The 13,746-nt window shown below is 36.8% G+C and overlaps 1 protein-coding gene across 8 annotated transcripts in view; it reads right to left on the bottom strand.

Annotated features, from left to right (window-relative positions):
• Nucleotides 1-13,746, bottom strand: part of LOC5571818 (protein boule) — a 160,806-nt gene that overhangs the window by 20,739 nt on the left and 126,321 nt on the right. For all 8 annotated transcript variants that reach the window (XM_021841446.1, XM_021841438.1, XM_021841440.1 and 5 more), the window contains one exon: nucleotides 3,633-4,396. In XM_021841446.1, coding sequence (XP_021697138.1) covers nucleotides 3,633-3,730 — 98 coding nt within the window. In that variant the 5' untranslated portion in view covers nucleotides 3,731-4,396. The remainder of the gene's footprint in view (nucleotides 1-3,632; nucleotides 4,397-13,746) is intronic.

The raw sequence follows: 13,746 nt of genomic DNA, 5'->3' as shown, positions 1-13,746 counted from the left end.
TATAGTATCGAAAAATCATACACATTTATCTCTCTATCTCGTAATTTTTGTCCCGGTAAAATAAAAAAAGCGCCGATCACTTCTCTAAACTTAATTTTGGTAACCTGAGTCTGTTTTTCCATGTGACTTCGACTGCATTGTCGTAATTGAAGGAAAAATCACAGTTGTTTTACTTCATTCCTCTGTGGACTTTGTATACTTTTTGTAATGTGTATTTATTTTTCTTCTAAATTTTACGTTTGTACACACTTTCTTATTAACAAAATTAAGCACAATCACTGTTCGTCCGGAAATATTTAGAATGGTTCTAACACTCGGACAACCATTTATACATATAAAATAACACAAATTAGCATTTTTTCGCACTATCGAAGCATTCGACTGCTATTTAAATAGTAGAGCACAACATCAAAGTTAAATGACACGTTTTTTCTTGTATTTCAATGTTCCAAGTATGTTTATGCGTTAATTACTGGTTACGTTTAGAGATGGGCAAAAAGAATTGGAGCCATTCAAAAAATCCGGGTCACTCAAAAGAACGAGTGATCCGTGGTTCTATTTTGGCGAGCGTCGGTTCATTTGATCAGCACGGATCGCACAAAAAGTGACCCGGAAAAGAAAACAAACCGATTGTTTTCTCTTGTTCTCCGTTTGTTTTCCGGCTTTATTATAATGCTTGGTACGTGCCTTGCTTTGCGCGCTACGGCACACATGCACATATAGTTTGTTGCGTACACAGCCAAACAACTAATTTGCCCCACCCACTTGCATACAGGCAGCTGAAAGATAGAGAGAAAATGTGCACACTTGAATGGCAAAGCACTTTTTGCTTTTCCTTTTGATTCGGAGGGGAAATCGGGCGTGAGATTCTGAGGAAAAATGTTCGAAGAATGAGAGAGCAAAAGATGCGCAAGTTACGACGCATGTCGCGCAACATGGAGTGAATCGCTCTTTTATCCGTTCGCTCGGTTCGGTCCGCTCTTCCTTTGCGAGCCACTGTACCGTTCAAAAAATCCGGTTCACTAAAATGAGTGATTTGGATCGGATCCGTTCACTTAAATGAGCCGTTTTGCCCATCTCTAGTTACGTTAGTCACTTGGTGAGATCAAAGTTTAAAAGAATGATTTACTAGGATTTTTTTTCTATCCAATCAATCATAATTACCAATCTGGCATTCGTCGGTAATGACTTTTTCAAGAACATTATTCAATTCACTTTAACAAAAGTGATCTAAATATTATTAAGGCTTTTGAAAAAGTAAATTTTTTATTCGATGTACGTGTGACATGGGAACATTTACCGATGCCTGGAAGACAAAAGTCCAACGTTTGGGATGGCTTCTCCCACAATCGAATCAAGTAGATGGGCCTCAGTCTAGTGAATAACTGAATAAGAATTTTAAGGTAGAGACGACTGAAGATTTCTTTTTACTAGCACAACCTAGCTCATGAATTTCTAATCAGACTTTTTACCGCCAAATAGCCCTTGAACTGAACGGATAAACTTCCAATAATACTCTTTACCACCAAAATTTGTCACTAGCGTCATGTAACGGATGAATTCTCAATCAGATTTTTCATCGCCAGATACGCTGCCCATAAATGCATATAAGTCCCATGTTTGGTGGATTTCCTATTCACATGGGACAATTATGCGTTTATGGGCAGTACAGTAATGTAACGATTTTGTCAGCCTCTTGCTGTATTTAGGGTTGACAAAATCGGGATTTTGTTTTTGACAGGTTTCAAGTTTCAATTTAACTTAAGGACTTAGTTTTGTTATTCTGTTAGCATAAACATTTTTTTTTTGACTTTTATTTTCCATGTACTACAGTCGACTCTCCACATCTCGATGTTCTATATCTCGATATATCTCCCTATGTCGATGATTGCTTTGGTCCCTTCATTCTGCATACATTTTCACTCTCCATATCTCGATATCCTCCTTATCTCGATACCTCCCTATCTCGATGTGATTTTCGTACCCAAATTTTCTCTCCGTATGTCGATATGCTCATTATCAAAGATTACTAGAATAGATTTTAGAGATTCAAAACAATTCGGAAACTCGAAATGAAGTTTGTTTGTTTATTATTTTCCTAGTAACGGAGTGATTTTCAATCTAGTGTTCATTAAATTAATGTTCTTTGTATCGATCTCTCCCTACTCGATATCGAACGAGATGTGGAGAGGCGACTATATAATCCAGGATAGCATTGATCAGTTTCTTGGATAATTATTAAAAAAATCATTATTTCGGTCTTTAGATGACTGTATAGACGTGGCCAAGGTCATAATTGACTTTATGCACCCAATACAGATCGGACTCGATTATCCGGAGACTCGATTATCCGGGGACTCGATTATCCGGGATTCGATTATACGGAATTTGTTTTTCGATGTCCTTGTTTTTCAATTTTTATGCATAAATCTGAAATAATTTGGTACAGTAAGGACCCGATTTTGTCAGTCCATCAATGAATTTTATGCTGACAAAATAGGGAACCTGACAAAATCGGGTAATTTTATTTTGTTCCTATTTTTCAAATTTTGACGTGTTACATGGTTACATGGACTTTTAAGATGGCGATGGACATGGGGTAGTCAGTTTTTTTGATCAGGGGCTCCCCTTCCCTTATATTGATAATACAGTGAAACCTCCATGAGTCGATATTGATGGGACCATCGACTCATTGAAATATCGAGTCGTGGAACAGTAATCCTTTGGAAAGCAGCTTTTTGGGGCCATCGTAGTAACCATGAAATTATGTTTTTAGTAGGGTTCCATGGTTCCATCTCGAGTATAAATCTAAAGAACTGAGCTGAAAACTTGATCGATTAGTCACTAACAGCAATTGAGCAATCGATCAAGTTTTCATATTTAGAATTTTTGGTTTTCAAGACTTGTGTTATTGAAAAATTGAGTTTAGGCTTCAAATCATCTTCATATTTATGAAAGTTTTTAGCTCGATTTAGGTCGATTTTACTGCCGTGAATCGCAAGTCAGTCCCATCTGTAAAAAGTAGGCATTGAGATAATGGGCTGCGAAGTTTTCAAACTCGTTTTCCATACGAATATTAAAAAAATCCCAGAGGATTGAAACATGATCAGATCTTAATGAAACTTTCACAATTTGCTTTTCACTTCGATGTCTTTTCGAGAAAAATATAGAGATGATAAAAACACGGTTATTTTTTGTGTTACACGGGGTGGAAATCTGTAGTGGGACTGATATGCGGTTACTTTTCATTATGGGACAATTTGACTTGCTATTTTTCCTATTGTTTCCGAACAAATCATATTATCTTATGAGTGGAGCTGAAAGAGCATTGGAAAATATGTTGAAAACTGAATTAAACTCAATTTTGACGAAAATGTAGATGGGACTGACTTGCGATTCACGGCAGTTTAGGTCGTAAAAAGTTCAGATTTCAAACAATGTAGTGATGAGGAACAGGTGCTCCGCGCAATTGTTTTATTTTAAAAAGTGCTCCACGAGCCAAGAAGGTTGAAAACCCCTGATATAATAAATACCCACTAAATGATTGATCAAAAAGCACAATCATCATCAGTTATAAGATCTAATGAAATTATTGTTAAATGAAGTAAATAAGTAGTCCTGATAGAACTCACCTGATACCACCGACGAATACCCGGTTCGGAATGAGCGTACCGTACTTGGGCGCAGCCAGTGCGCCGTCTATCTGTCCCGCAGGGTTCGGTATCGACATCGTTCCGTGATGGGCGGCAGCCAAGGGCTCCGTCGGGTGTATGTGGGTGGCCAGCTTGAACGGTTCAATTGTGCCGGCTTGTTGGTGGAACGGGTACACGCACGAAATGATTCCTTCGGTCGACGAACTCGTCGTCGTCGTCGGGTCGTCGAAAAGCGGAATAATTCGGGTGGCTACCACCTACTCGGGAGGTAGCACGGGATCCTCCTGGATACGAAGGGACGTTTAAAGGGATTTGAGGGATATTTCTCTTCTTTCACTACGTAGCTCTGGGGCTTCCTTAACTTTGGTAACAATATGCGGCACTCGGAACAGGAATTAGGAGATACACCGAAAAAACACAACTCCTTCCTATTATCACTACCGCTTGTAACAGGGCACCTCTTTCGATTCGTTTGCTTCTTCAAATATCACTTGTAAACGATCTTAAGGTTGGCTTCAAACAGTGATAACAACAACAACGACACACAAACAGTAAAAACACAGTCTTCTTGTTCTTCTTCTCTCCGGGCGGTATCGGCGCTAATTCTGTTTCTCCTGTGGAACTTCTATCAAGGGGGGTTTGGGTGACTATTGACTCCAAGATATCGACGATTCGCTCAAGAATGGGCTGATTCGGGTTCTCGTCGTAGAACAATGGTTATTGATTATTCAGGAACACACCATCTGCGAAATTGTAACGAGAACAAGAGAAAGCAAAAAAGGAAATGAGATAAAATGTCATTTTTCCGGGGCTCACGGAAAATAGCATCGATTGCTACGTTTTCGCGTAGGGCTACAACATGTGTGCGGATGTGGCAGAGTAGGCCAGCCACATGGGTGTAGCCTGGATTGCCATCAGGAGGGTTGGAGGTTAATGACGAACGACTTGGAAACAGGGATTGAATACTGGGAAAATTCAGCATATCTACAACTTATGATTCTCCGCAATATGCATGGTGCGCAACACATCATGAAAGTCTGTTCATCATTTTATGCTACTTCAAAGTCAATTGGAAACGAATTCTGCATTGTCTGACCCTAGATAATGAGTAATAAGATATTTGAAATTTGTTTCTTATAATTTTTCTTTACTTTGCTTCGAGTTTTTACACTGAAAACATCTCTTCGTATTTTATCCAAAATCCATTCGTAAAACAAGATTTCGTTCATATAACGCTATTTTCATTCATTGTACGAATTATTTGTACTTGACAGAATTTCGCGATTCAGTGACTTTACGAAATTATCGTGAGATGTACGATATACAATTCGTAGATGTGCGTTATTGTGTTGTTTGTACAGTGGGATTCCGTTTTTGGCATGCTCCATTTTTGTCACCCCCCGATTTTGGCAACAAAATGGATCCGTTTTTGGCAACATTTTTCAACACCATTAAAATTTGTAAATTTTTGTAAATATTATCGAGTCTGTTGCTTTAGTCATTTGAATAGCATGTCAATTCCGCCCTGATTACATTCCAGAGCTCCATTTTCATCAATATTTTCTCAAATCTCACCAACTACTAAGGACTCGCGTACGCGTTTATTTACTTCAGGATGGTCATTGATTATGCATTGGCAACGTTTCATGAGGCCAATAATCTCCACCAGTATCTCAACTAGAGACCAATCTCTTTTCTTAGGCATTGAGTGACCAGCCCACTTAAGTCTGCCAGTAGATGGTACAATAAAAACACTTTTCTTCAGGTTTGGAACAGCTTGTTTGAACAAAGCACAAGCACCGACATAAGAGCAACAAAAAAAAAACTATGACTCACACATAGTAACAATCATAAATCTTATCTCATCTTTTTGGCTCACTGTCTTTATTATTATGAATTTACATACATTGCGCATGTAAACACGCACCGCAGTAATAGATACAAATATGTACGGCAAAATGTCGTGTATAATAACTTTTAAGAAATTTCATTAAATAAATTGCGTTATTCTGGAGAATTGGAAAAATGTCAACATGTAATCCATAAAAAGAGTTCGTGTAGTAAAATTGTATATTATTTTTAAAGAATTCCACCAGCACCATGACAAATGTGAATAAAGTCCAAACTACAATTCATTCTCAATAATATTTTTGAAGCGTGTGATAAATACGACTGAGAGTGTTTTAACTTTTTGTCTGTGGTATTGGTGTGTATTGCTGTGTGCGTTTGATATGCAAATATCAAATACGGGAACACCAAACGCGGTAAGACTTTTCACAAGAAATGCGATGTCTAAGATAGATTTTTCTTGCTAGGGCGGCGTCGATTTAAGTAATCGTTGCTAGGTGTCTTTTGATTATTTTGTTTTACCGCATTTGGAGGACGTTTACTCAACATTTGCATTTCAAATGCAAACAGCAATATATTGATCTTTCTGCGTCAACTATTTAAAGTTACGTTCCCTCTTTTCTATAAAATCTGTAGGGCGTTAGATTTGTTGAGAGGTGATCCAGCATTATGTACAAGATTGTTAATCAAGGATGCGGGTCTCAACATAATTACAATGTTCCTTACGAGCTGAGTCTATGAGTTTCCTAACTGTACCCTGGAGAATCCTTAGGGAATTCTTGGTTCTTAGGGGACTTGTCAAAAATTTTAACAAATTAATGAGGATATCTGCAGATTCCAAGTGGACACTGAGGGTTTCTTGAGGGATCCTTAGAATGTATAATTGGTTATGGGGGATTATGTCCAAAATCTGGCCCTAATAAACTCTTTGGCATCCTGTTAATTTTAAGCGGTATTATGTGAAATTCTAGTGGTATTTTTAATATTTCCGGCGAAAGCTTGGGGATTTTGAAAAGGTTTCCAGAGAATTTGAGGTGTGCTAGTGGTAGCCTAATAATACGGAGACTTGATCATTTTCAGCAACATATGCGGAATCCCAAGATGCTAACTCCTAGCAAAATCCTTAGCAAGATCCTAAGTACTCCATGCGAGATCTTACGGATGAATGGCAAGATGTTTCAGAGCTCAAGCGTTTTTCTGTAGATTTCTTACGAGAACCTGAAGATTCCTATCAGGTTCTTGAGGCTTCATAACAGGATCCTGTAAATTTCAGTTCATTGCATAAGGTATATGTAAAACACATATCAAGCTCAATTTAAAACTATTTCATGTAAAAAAACGTTTGCCAGAATTAACATTACGGAGCTATAGATTCATAGCATAGTATAAGCCTTCGGAAAAATGTTTCGTGAACCCTTTCGAAGTCTCGATGCCTTATGATTCCATAAAGATGATGTATGAACATTGTAATGATGTTTTCAAAACCAACAGTTGAAGTACAAATTTTGAAATATGGGTTCCGATTTTGGCACGGTTCCATTTTTGGCAACTGAAAATTTCAACTTTGTTACCAAAAACGGAATCCCACTGTATTACGAATTGTTTAGTATTACGAAACTGATCGTTCAATATACGAATTCATTCGTTGTTTTCTGCAACGAAAGGTTTCGTAGACACATTTCGTAAAATACAACATGACACGACCGCAGCCGAGGGAGGTAAGAAGAAGCGCGTATAAATGTTCGTTCTGAATACGAAACAAACGAATTTCGATTACGAAATGTTTAGTACATTTATAACAATCATTGTTTGTTTTGATTTCGAGCTTGAATCATATTACGAAGCTGGTTGCATACATTTTACGAAACTGTTTCGTTGCAGAAAACAACGAATAATTTCGTAGTTCAAACGAACGATTTCGTAATATAAAACAATATATATTTTCAGTGTAAAGGTATTCAGAAGCTACGAGTCAACAAAGATATACTGATATTTCATATGGCCATTTTTGGTACCTCGAATATTGGGTCTTATAAAGAGTTCGCCAAGTATCTTATTAAAAATTTATGAAGTATATTACCAAATACTCATCGAGAAATCATTTGAATACTCTTGAGATTTTATACAGGTCTCAATTACGTGTCGTTATGATTGTGTAAAAACCTACACAAAATTTTATAAGAATTTTGCAGGATGTTTCAATAAATCCGTAAAAATTCACAAGATTACTCCCAAGAAATTTCTACAGGTTTATAAGCATTTCAGCAGGATCTTCGACGCCACTTAGCAAAGATTTCTGGCTTCGCCCATGGACCCGTCAATGCAGTGCCCCGAGCCGTGTGGGTGGCGGGAGCAATAAATTTTCGGACTCGGCCATTTAGTGCCCTTTGTATGTAGTAGGAATCCATCGATTTGAAGCGATTTCAATAGTCGAGTGGCTAAGCCGCAACACGGTCGCTGCCATCGTTGTCGTCGTCGTCGTCACCAATGGCTAATGTTAGAAACAGCCAATGAGCTGGAACCGTAACATGGAAATAGTAACAACGAGCATGACGACAGGCAATTTTGGCCATGCGATGATAGCTGGAAACTAGGTAGAGTGGCAAATATCAGAACCCAGAGGGAGCCTTTTTTGACACCGGCAAGCGGCCACAGAGCGCGCGACAAACACGGATATCACAACCTCAACATACACAACGCAATAAAGTATGGATCTTTATGGGACAAGTGCCCTGTTGTAGTGCGGCAGTAACATTTGGGAATAGGTGAAGTGCGCGAGAAATTGAAGTATTCTATTGGAATTTCGATTCATATTGGCTGGGAGAAAATGTGGGGTAGACCATAATAACCAAGTTTGACAGAACAATCAGCAGAGTTTATTGAATAAAATTAGCTGATTGGAAAATTAACCCGTATAGACCTGAGTGTAAGGAGAAATACTAGAACTCACATCGTTTAGCGAATACTCAACGAATTCCAATATTTTTGTCAGTACACTCGTACACATATCTAGTTTCTAAAACTGATCAGAGGAATGCGGGCATGTTCCTTTGGCTGGAGTTATTTTGGTGAGTCACTGGGTCAGGTCGGGTAAAAAGGGCTATTCTTTAGGACATGCCAAATTATTTTTGCTGATTTACTATGACAATCATTTTAATTTTCATAAATCATTAAGATCGCATATTCAACACTATAAATGTAGAATTTTAGACCGCTTAGAATGTACCGGAATTGGCCACTCAGACTAAATGCCCGGATGAACCAGTTATAGGTTTGTTGGATTCTAATCCGTTTTAATTCTCGAAACGTAGATATCAAACACTATAGTTCATAAAAATGAATTTCAAGAAGCTTGATACTAGGGGGAGGACAGCTTTGCTCTGAGCAGGCTATGCGCATCGAGCAACTCTGAGTACCGTCGTACGGGGCTACTTTTGATTCCAGGGGCTACTTTGGACATTCACCTTTTGTATTTATTAGCAGCGTAAATATTAATCTGAGCTATTTTGTGTCTTCAGCACTTTTATTAACCAATATATGCTCTACCGCTAGGCATGATTTTTTCTTGGCACAACATCAACAATAACAGGATAAACAAGAACACATTTCAAAAAAGCCCGAATAAATATTCACAAGGTATAAAACATTGGCTATACAAACATTGTTTGAATTTTACCCATGTCTTGGAAACTTATTGGGAGCATCACAAAACTATCAAATCGTCATGTTTCATGAAAATCTTGTGATTTTTTTTTGCTTAAAATTGTTGTTTTATTAAAATAATTTATCAAAGGTCTTATTTTTGCGACTTTTATTTTATTATAATGTTTTGGTTTGTGTATTTTACAACATAAAAATATAAAATAAATGTTTGTAAAAGTGAATAGATATAAAACACATATATTTCAATATGTACCAATGCCAAATTCACAACATAATCTCTAAAAAACTATTTTTCGTCATATTTTACATGAAATTGTAGTACAGAACAGTTGCACCCTTCAAATGCCTAAATTAAACTACTCTTAAGCCAGCTCTAAACTGCTAAGAAGCTAAAAGCATATTACAAAAGCAAACTTACTTCTTTACGATCTTGCTAAACTTTACTTCATAGATTGCGTTTTTAATGAAAATAACTTACTGGTATTAAATTAGTTACCGGTATTAATGTGATCCTTCAACATATCGTTCATGTAACAGTAAGAATAGAAGAAAAAGAGTTTTTGTACATAACTCATTTATCATCGTAGTACCTAGTAGTTACGTCGTTCGTTTATGTTAACTTGAAAATCAAGCATTCGTAACTGATAGTTCCATTTAAGAGGAAGTTGAAAATTTAAGTTTCACACTGCAAACTGAGAATAGTGAATGGCATGTTTCGTTGAAATTTGTTATATATGTGTAATTGATTCTAGCTTTGCAATTTTCTACATTAAGTTTATCAATGAAAAACGTTCCATAACATCACAGTGGATGACAATCTATTGAATCAGTTTGAAAGTTATAAGGAAAAATCATTTCATTAGCAAATCGTGAAAATGTCCAAAGTAGCCCCTTTTTTGTCTTGAAGGACACACTTTTTTCGCTATTCAAGCATTTTTGTTATTTCTTGATGGATTTGCCTCATATTTTGCACATTTGTTACGTACATATACAACTTAAATATAGGCAAAAATTATCAACATCTATCCATAATTCTAAGAGTTACAAATCCTCAAAGTTAAAGAATGTGGAAATAATGTCAAAAGAAGCCCCGTTTGACGGTAACTCACTTTTGCTCAGAAAGCCGCAAATTCAGTCAGATGTCAGTTTTGCTGTGATCGAGTTTTACAAATGTAGGATAGGACAGTTTTTTCTGCGATGTTAGTTCAGAATGTTGCGAGAAAAGGCCATCATACCAGTTGTGAAAAAGTTCGAGAGATGGGAAATATTAGACTGGAAGATATATTTGCCTAATTCAAAGTAAACATGAATCAAACCTCTAAATTTCAAAAGCTCAAATGTAGGGAATTAGATAGCCGTTCAAGCAGAAATTCTGATCGTTGGTCACTTGCTGATGATTATCAATCGATACAATTTTCAGCTTGAGAGGACTGCCTTTCTGGTTTTTCAGATTTGTGCTCTGGAAGATTTGGAATGTGCCTGTAATTTTTTTACCTTAACCTCTTACTAGTTTTAGCCTAGTCCTGAGAATCATGGCCTTCGTAAAAATACCTATTTATGTACACTACGCCATATTTTAAGAGTGAATACAGCAACTCTTTTAAATCAAATAAGTGATTAAACGCCCCCCAAAATCGAAGGCAATTTTTGCCACATTTTTGATTCGTTTAAGAACAAATTATCTACATGCATATATGTTTCTTACTGTAGTTTTGCTTTAACGCGATGGTGCAAGGATAATCCTTGCAATACATGACTGACGAAGCCGCCCCACTCTGCAACATAAACGTTACGAGGTTCGTTTCGGGTTGAGGAAGATGTAATGCAAATAAATAGCTCAATGGGCAATTATAATCTTTATCACTTTTGCCCCAGTACCTATTTGTTAAACTTCACACGCAAAACTTAAAGAAAGTGTTCGATTCCAGTTTTTAATTTAAAACTAGACCTCGGATAAGGAATTCCTGCCGCATACCTATGACACGATATGATTTTTTTTCTCTGTGAAACAAACAACCAAACACTTATGGTTGCTATGTCCACATGAAGCCGAGCAAATCGAGTTACTCTGAGTTGCTCAAAAGCAACTCATGATCTACCTCAAGATCAGTAGGCTGTCCCGCCCCTTGGCTTGATATATACAGTCAGGTCTCCCATTAAACGCATGGTTGGGGGAGCGTTATAGAAATTCGTGTTATGGGAGACCCAGGGCTTATGGGATTTCATCGATTCGGGGGTGTTGCTGAATATTTTAAGAAATAGCACAGTACTGTTTTTAGATAAATTTCAGTACTCACTACGATCTATCTTTAGAAGTTGAGAACTTTGCCGCTAGAAGCGCTTTATATAGCTTGTACCATATGAACCTTAAGGAATAAAAATGCAATACTGCAACATATGCTATCTCTAGATCCTGATAATTTAGAAGGTTGGTCTCTTCGGAAGAGTTGTTCAGTAACTCAAGGGCTAACATTATTTGAATCAAGATATCCGAGATTTTACCACCTGGTGGCGCTAGTGAGCATGAAACTTTAGTTTTTCGGAGATAGTTGTTGTTAAGTAGCTCAAGGGCTAACCTTCGCTAAGTGATGAGAGCTTTAGTTTTTGTTCCTTTCACTCAGGCCTCTACGGGAGCAGTTATGTTTCGAAAAATTCAGGAATAAATACGTGTAACTACAACTTTTTATTTTATGGTTGAATTTTGATCATAATTTGATGGAATGTTATTTCCGTCAATAACAAAATTGTGATGACAAACTTGATGGAATTATAGTTTTCTGAAGCATAAAACTCTCTAAAAAGTGCCAAAAGAAGCCCCATGCGACGCTTTTGTTATGGAGTTTCTCCAGGAATACTTGTGATTGCTTTATTGATTCTTTCATAAGTTTTGTTAACAAACTATAATTAGTTTCTAGGTATCGATTTCAACATTCGCCAGACATTTTTCTAGAGTTTCAAGGAATAATTCTTGATTTTTTTTGCAGGGATTCCTTTGAGGATTTCTTCAAATAATTAGACAAGTTATTCGAGGAATTCCATCAATAATCATATAGATGTTCTTTTTATAGTATCATGTTTGTATCCAAACGGCCAGATTTTTTGACGTTGGATAACGTCTTACGGCAACATACTGGGGTACAATTTCGAAAAACGAAGAATCGCTCGCGTCACGAAAAGTGGTTAGATTTTGACTGTTAATAACTTACTAATGCCCGGATAGATTTTCTAGATTCTTGCACCAATCGATTGGAAATCTTTCTACGAATCTACTCCAACAATGAAAACTATTGATTTCCATGACTAAACTATAGATAAATGCGTAAATATCGAGGCATGTCTTATTATCCATAGAAAAGCACATTTTTCTGGCTGTTATAAGGTTTTGACGTTTCGAAGTTTACATGTACCGTATCTTCGGGAGAAATTGAACATTTTTCATGGTTTTTCTTGTCTGTTTTCTATAATGTTAAAAATGCCAAACATCTAAATGCAGGAAAATAAGTACGACGATCAGCCTCTTTGGCTCATGTGCCAAAATTTTCTATCAAATCTGTTTTTGGGGCTAAAAATCATCCGTCAAATAAAAAATCGGGGAATCCCATTTCGAGGTGTTGTTAATGCGATTATTGTTATTTTTTGAAACGACTCTATATAATGAATATGAGCTGAATCCGAATATGCTTGCAAAATTCCTGATAATGCAATATTTAAAGAAATAATGAATAGTTAATTTCAAGAATTGCAATGAAAACGCCAAAATGTACGTAACTTCCTAAGAAATTTTCCCTGACATCTAACATGAATTTAATTATTTAATCATACGGTTGGCTAATTGGTACGAGTTTAGAAGATGAAATCGAGCTCGGGGATATATTTTAAGCATCCTTACAAACTTTCAGGTTAATATCATGATCGAATCCTTGTTTAGAACTAGAAGTTTATGGATGTTTGTCAATACTACACCGTACATGATTTTTGAATTTTACATTATTTTCATAGAAATAAACATTACTTAACACAAAAAAAAACTTCATCACACACAATTGGACAATATATACGACAAACACCGTTGATTCCCTGCAGGTTGCATTAATATTTGCACCTGTTATGATGTATAGCTGGGCTTTTCAGATGATTATGGTGAGATCACTATAAAGAATTGTCTGGCACTACTGATATATGTAGAGGCACATTTTCCCGGATACCACGACGAAGCAGAAGAAGTTCTTTATGGCGTGGAACTTCTTCGAGCATCAAAAGGAGACCATGCCAACCATCGTGACAGACAACTTCAATATCGATATGAGCAAAAAAAGAACATGGAGTTCGCGGACTTCATGGACAAGTACCTCAACCTCAACCTGGATTCGGAACCCACTAAAGCAACCAATCTTAGTTAATCATACGTGGACCTATCGGTGTTGAAGTGTTAACTGAACCAAACAAATTATAACACACAATGTCCGACCATAATACGTCAAAATCGACATGCAACAAATAGTGTGAAAATTGATTAGATTTTTAGCAGTACAAATCTTTCATAAGTTCATGACGGTCTCAAACCAGGAAATAAAAGAGGCTA

The sequence above is a fragment of the Aedes aegypti genome, chromosome 2 (assembly GCF_002204515.2).
Source record: "Aedes aegypti strain LVP_AGWG chromosome 2, AaegL5.0 Primary Assembly, whole genome shotgun sequence".
NCBI lineage: Eukaryota > Metazoa > Arthropoda > Insecta > Diptera > Culicidae > Aedes > Aedes aegypti.
The sequence above is the reverse complement of the archived record's forward strand: the minus strand, read 5'-3'. Positions and strand labels throughout refer to the sequence as shown.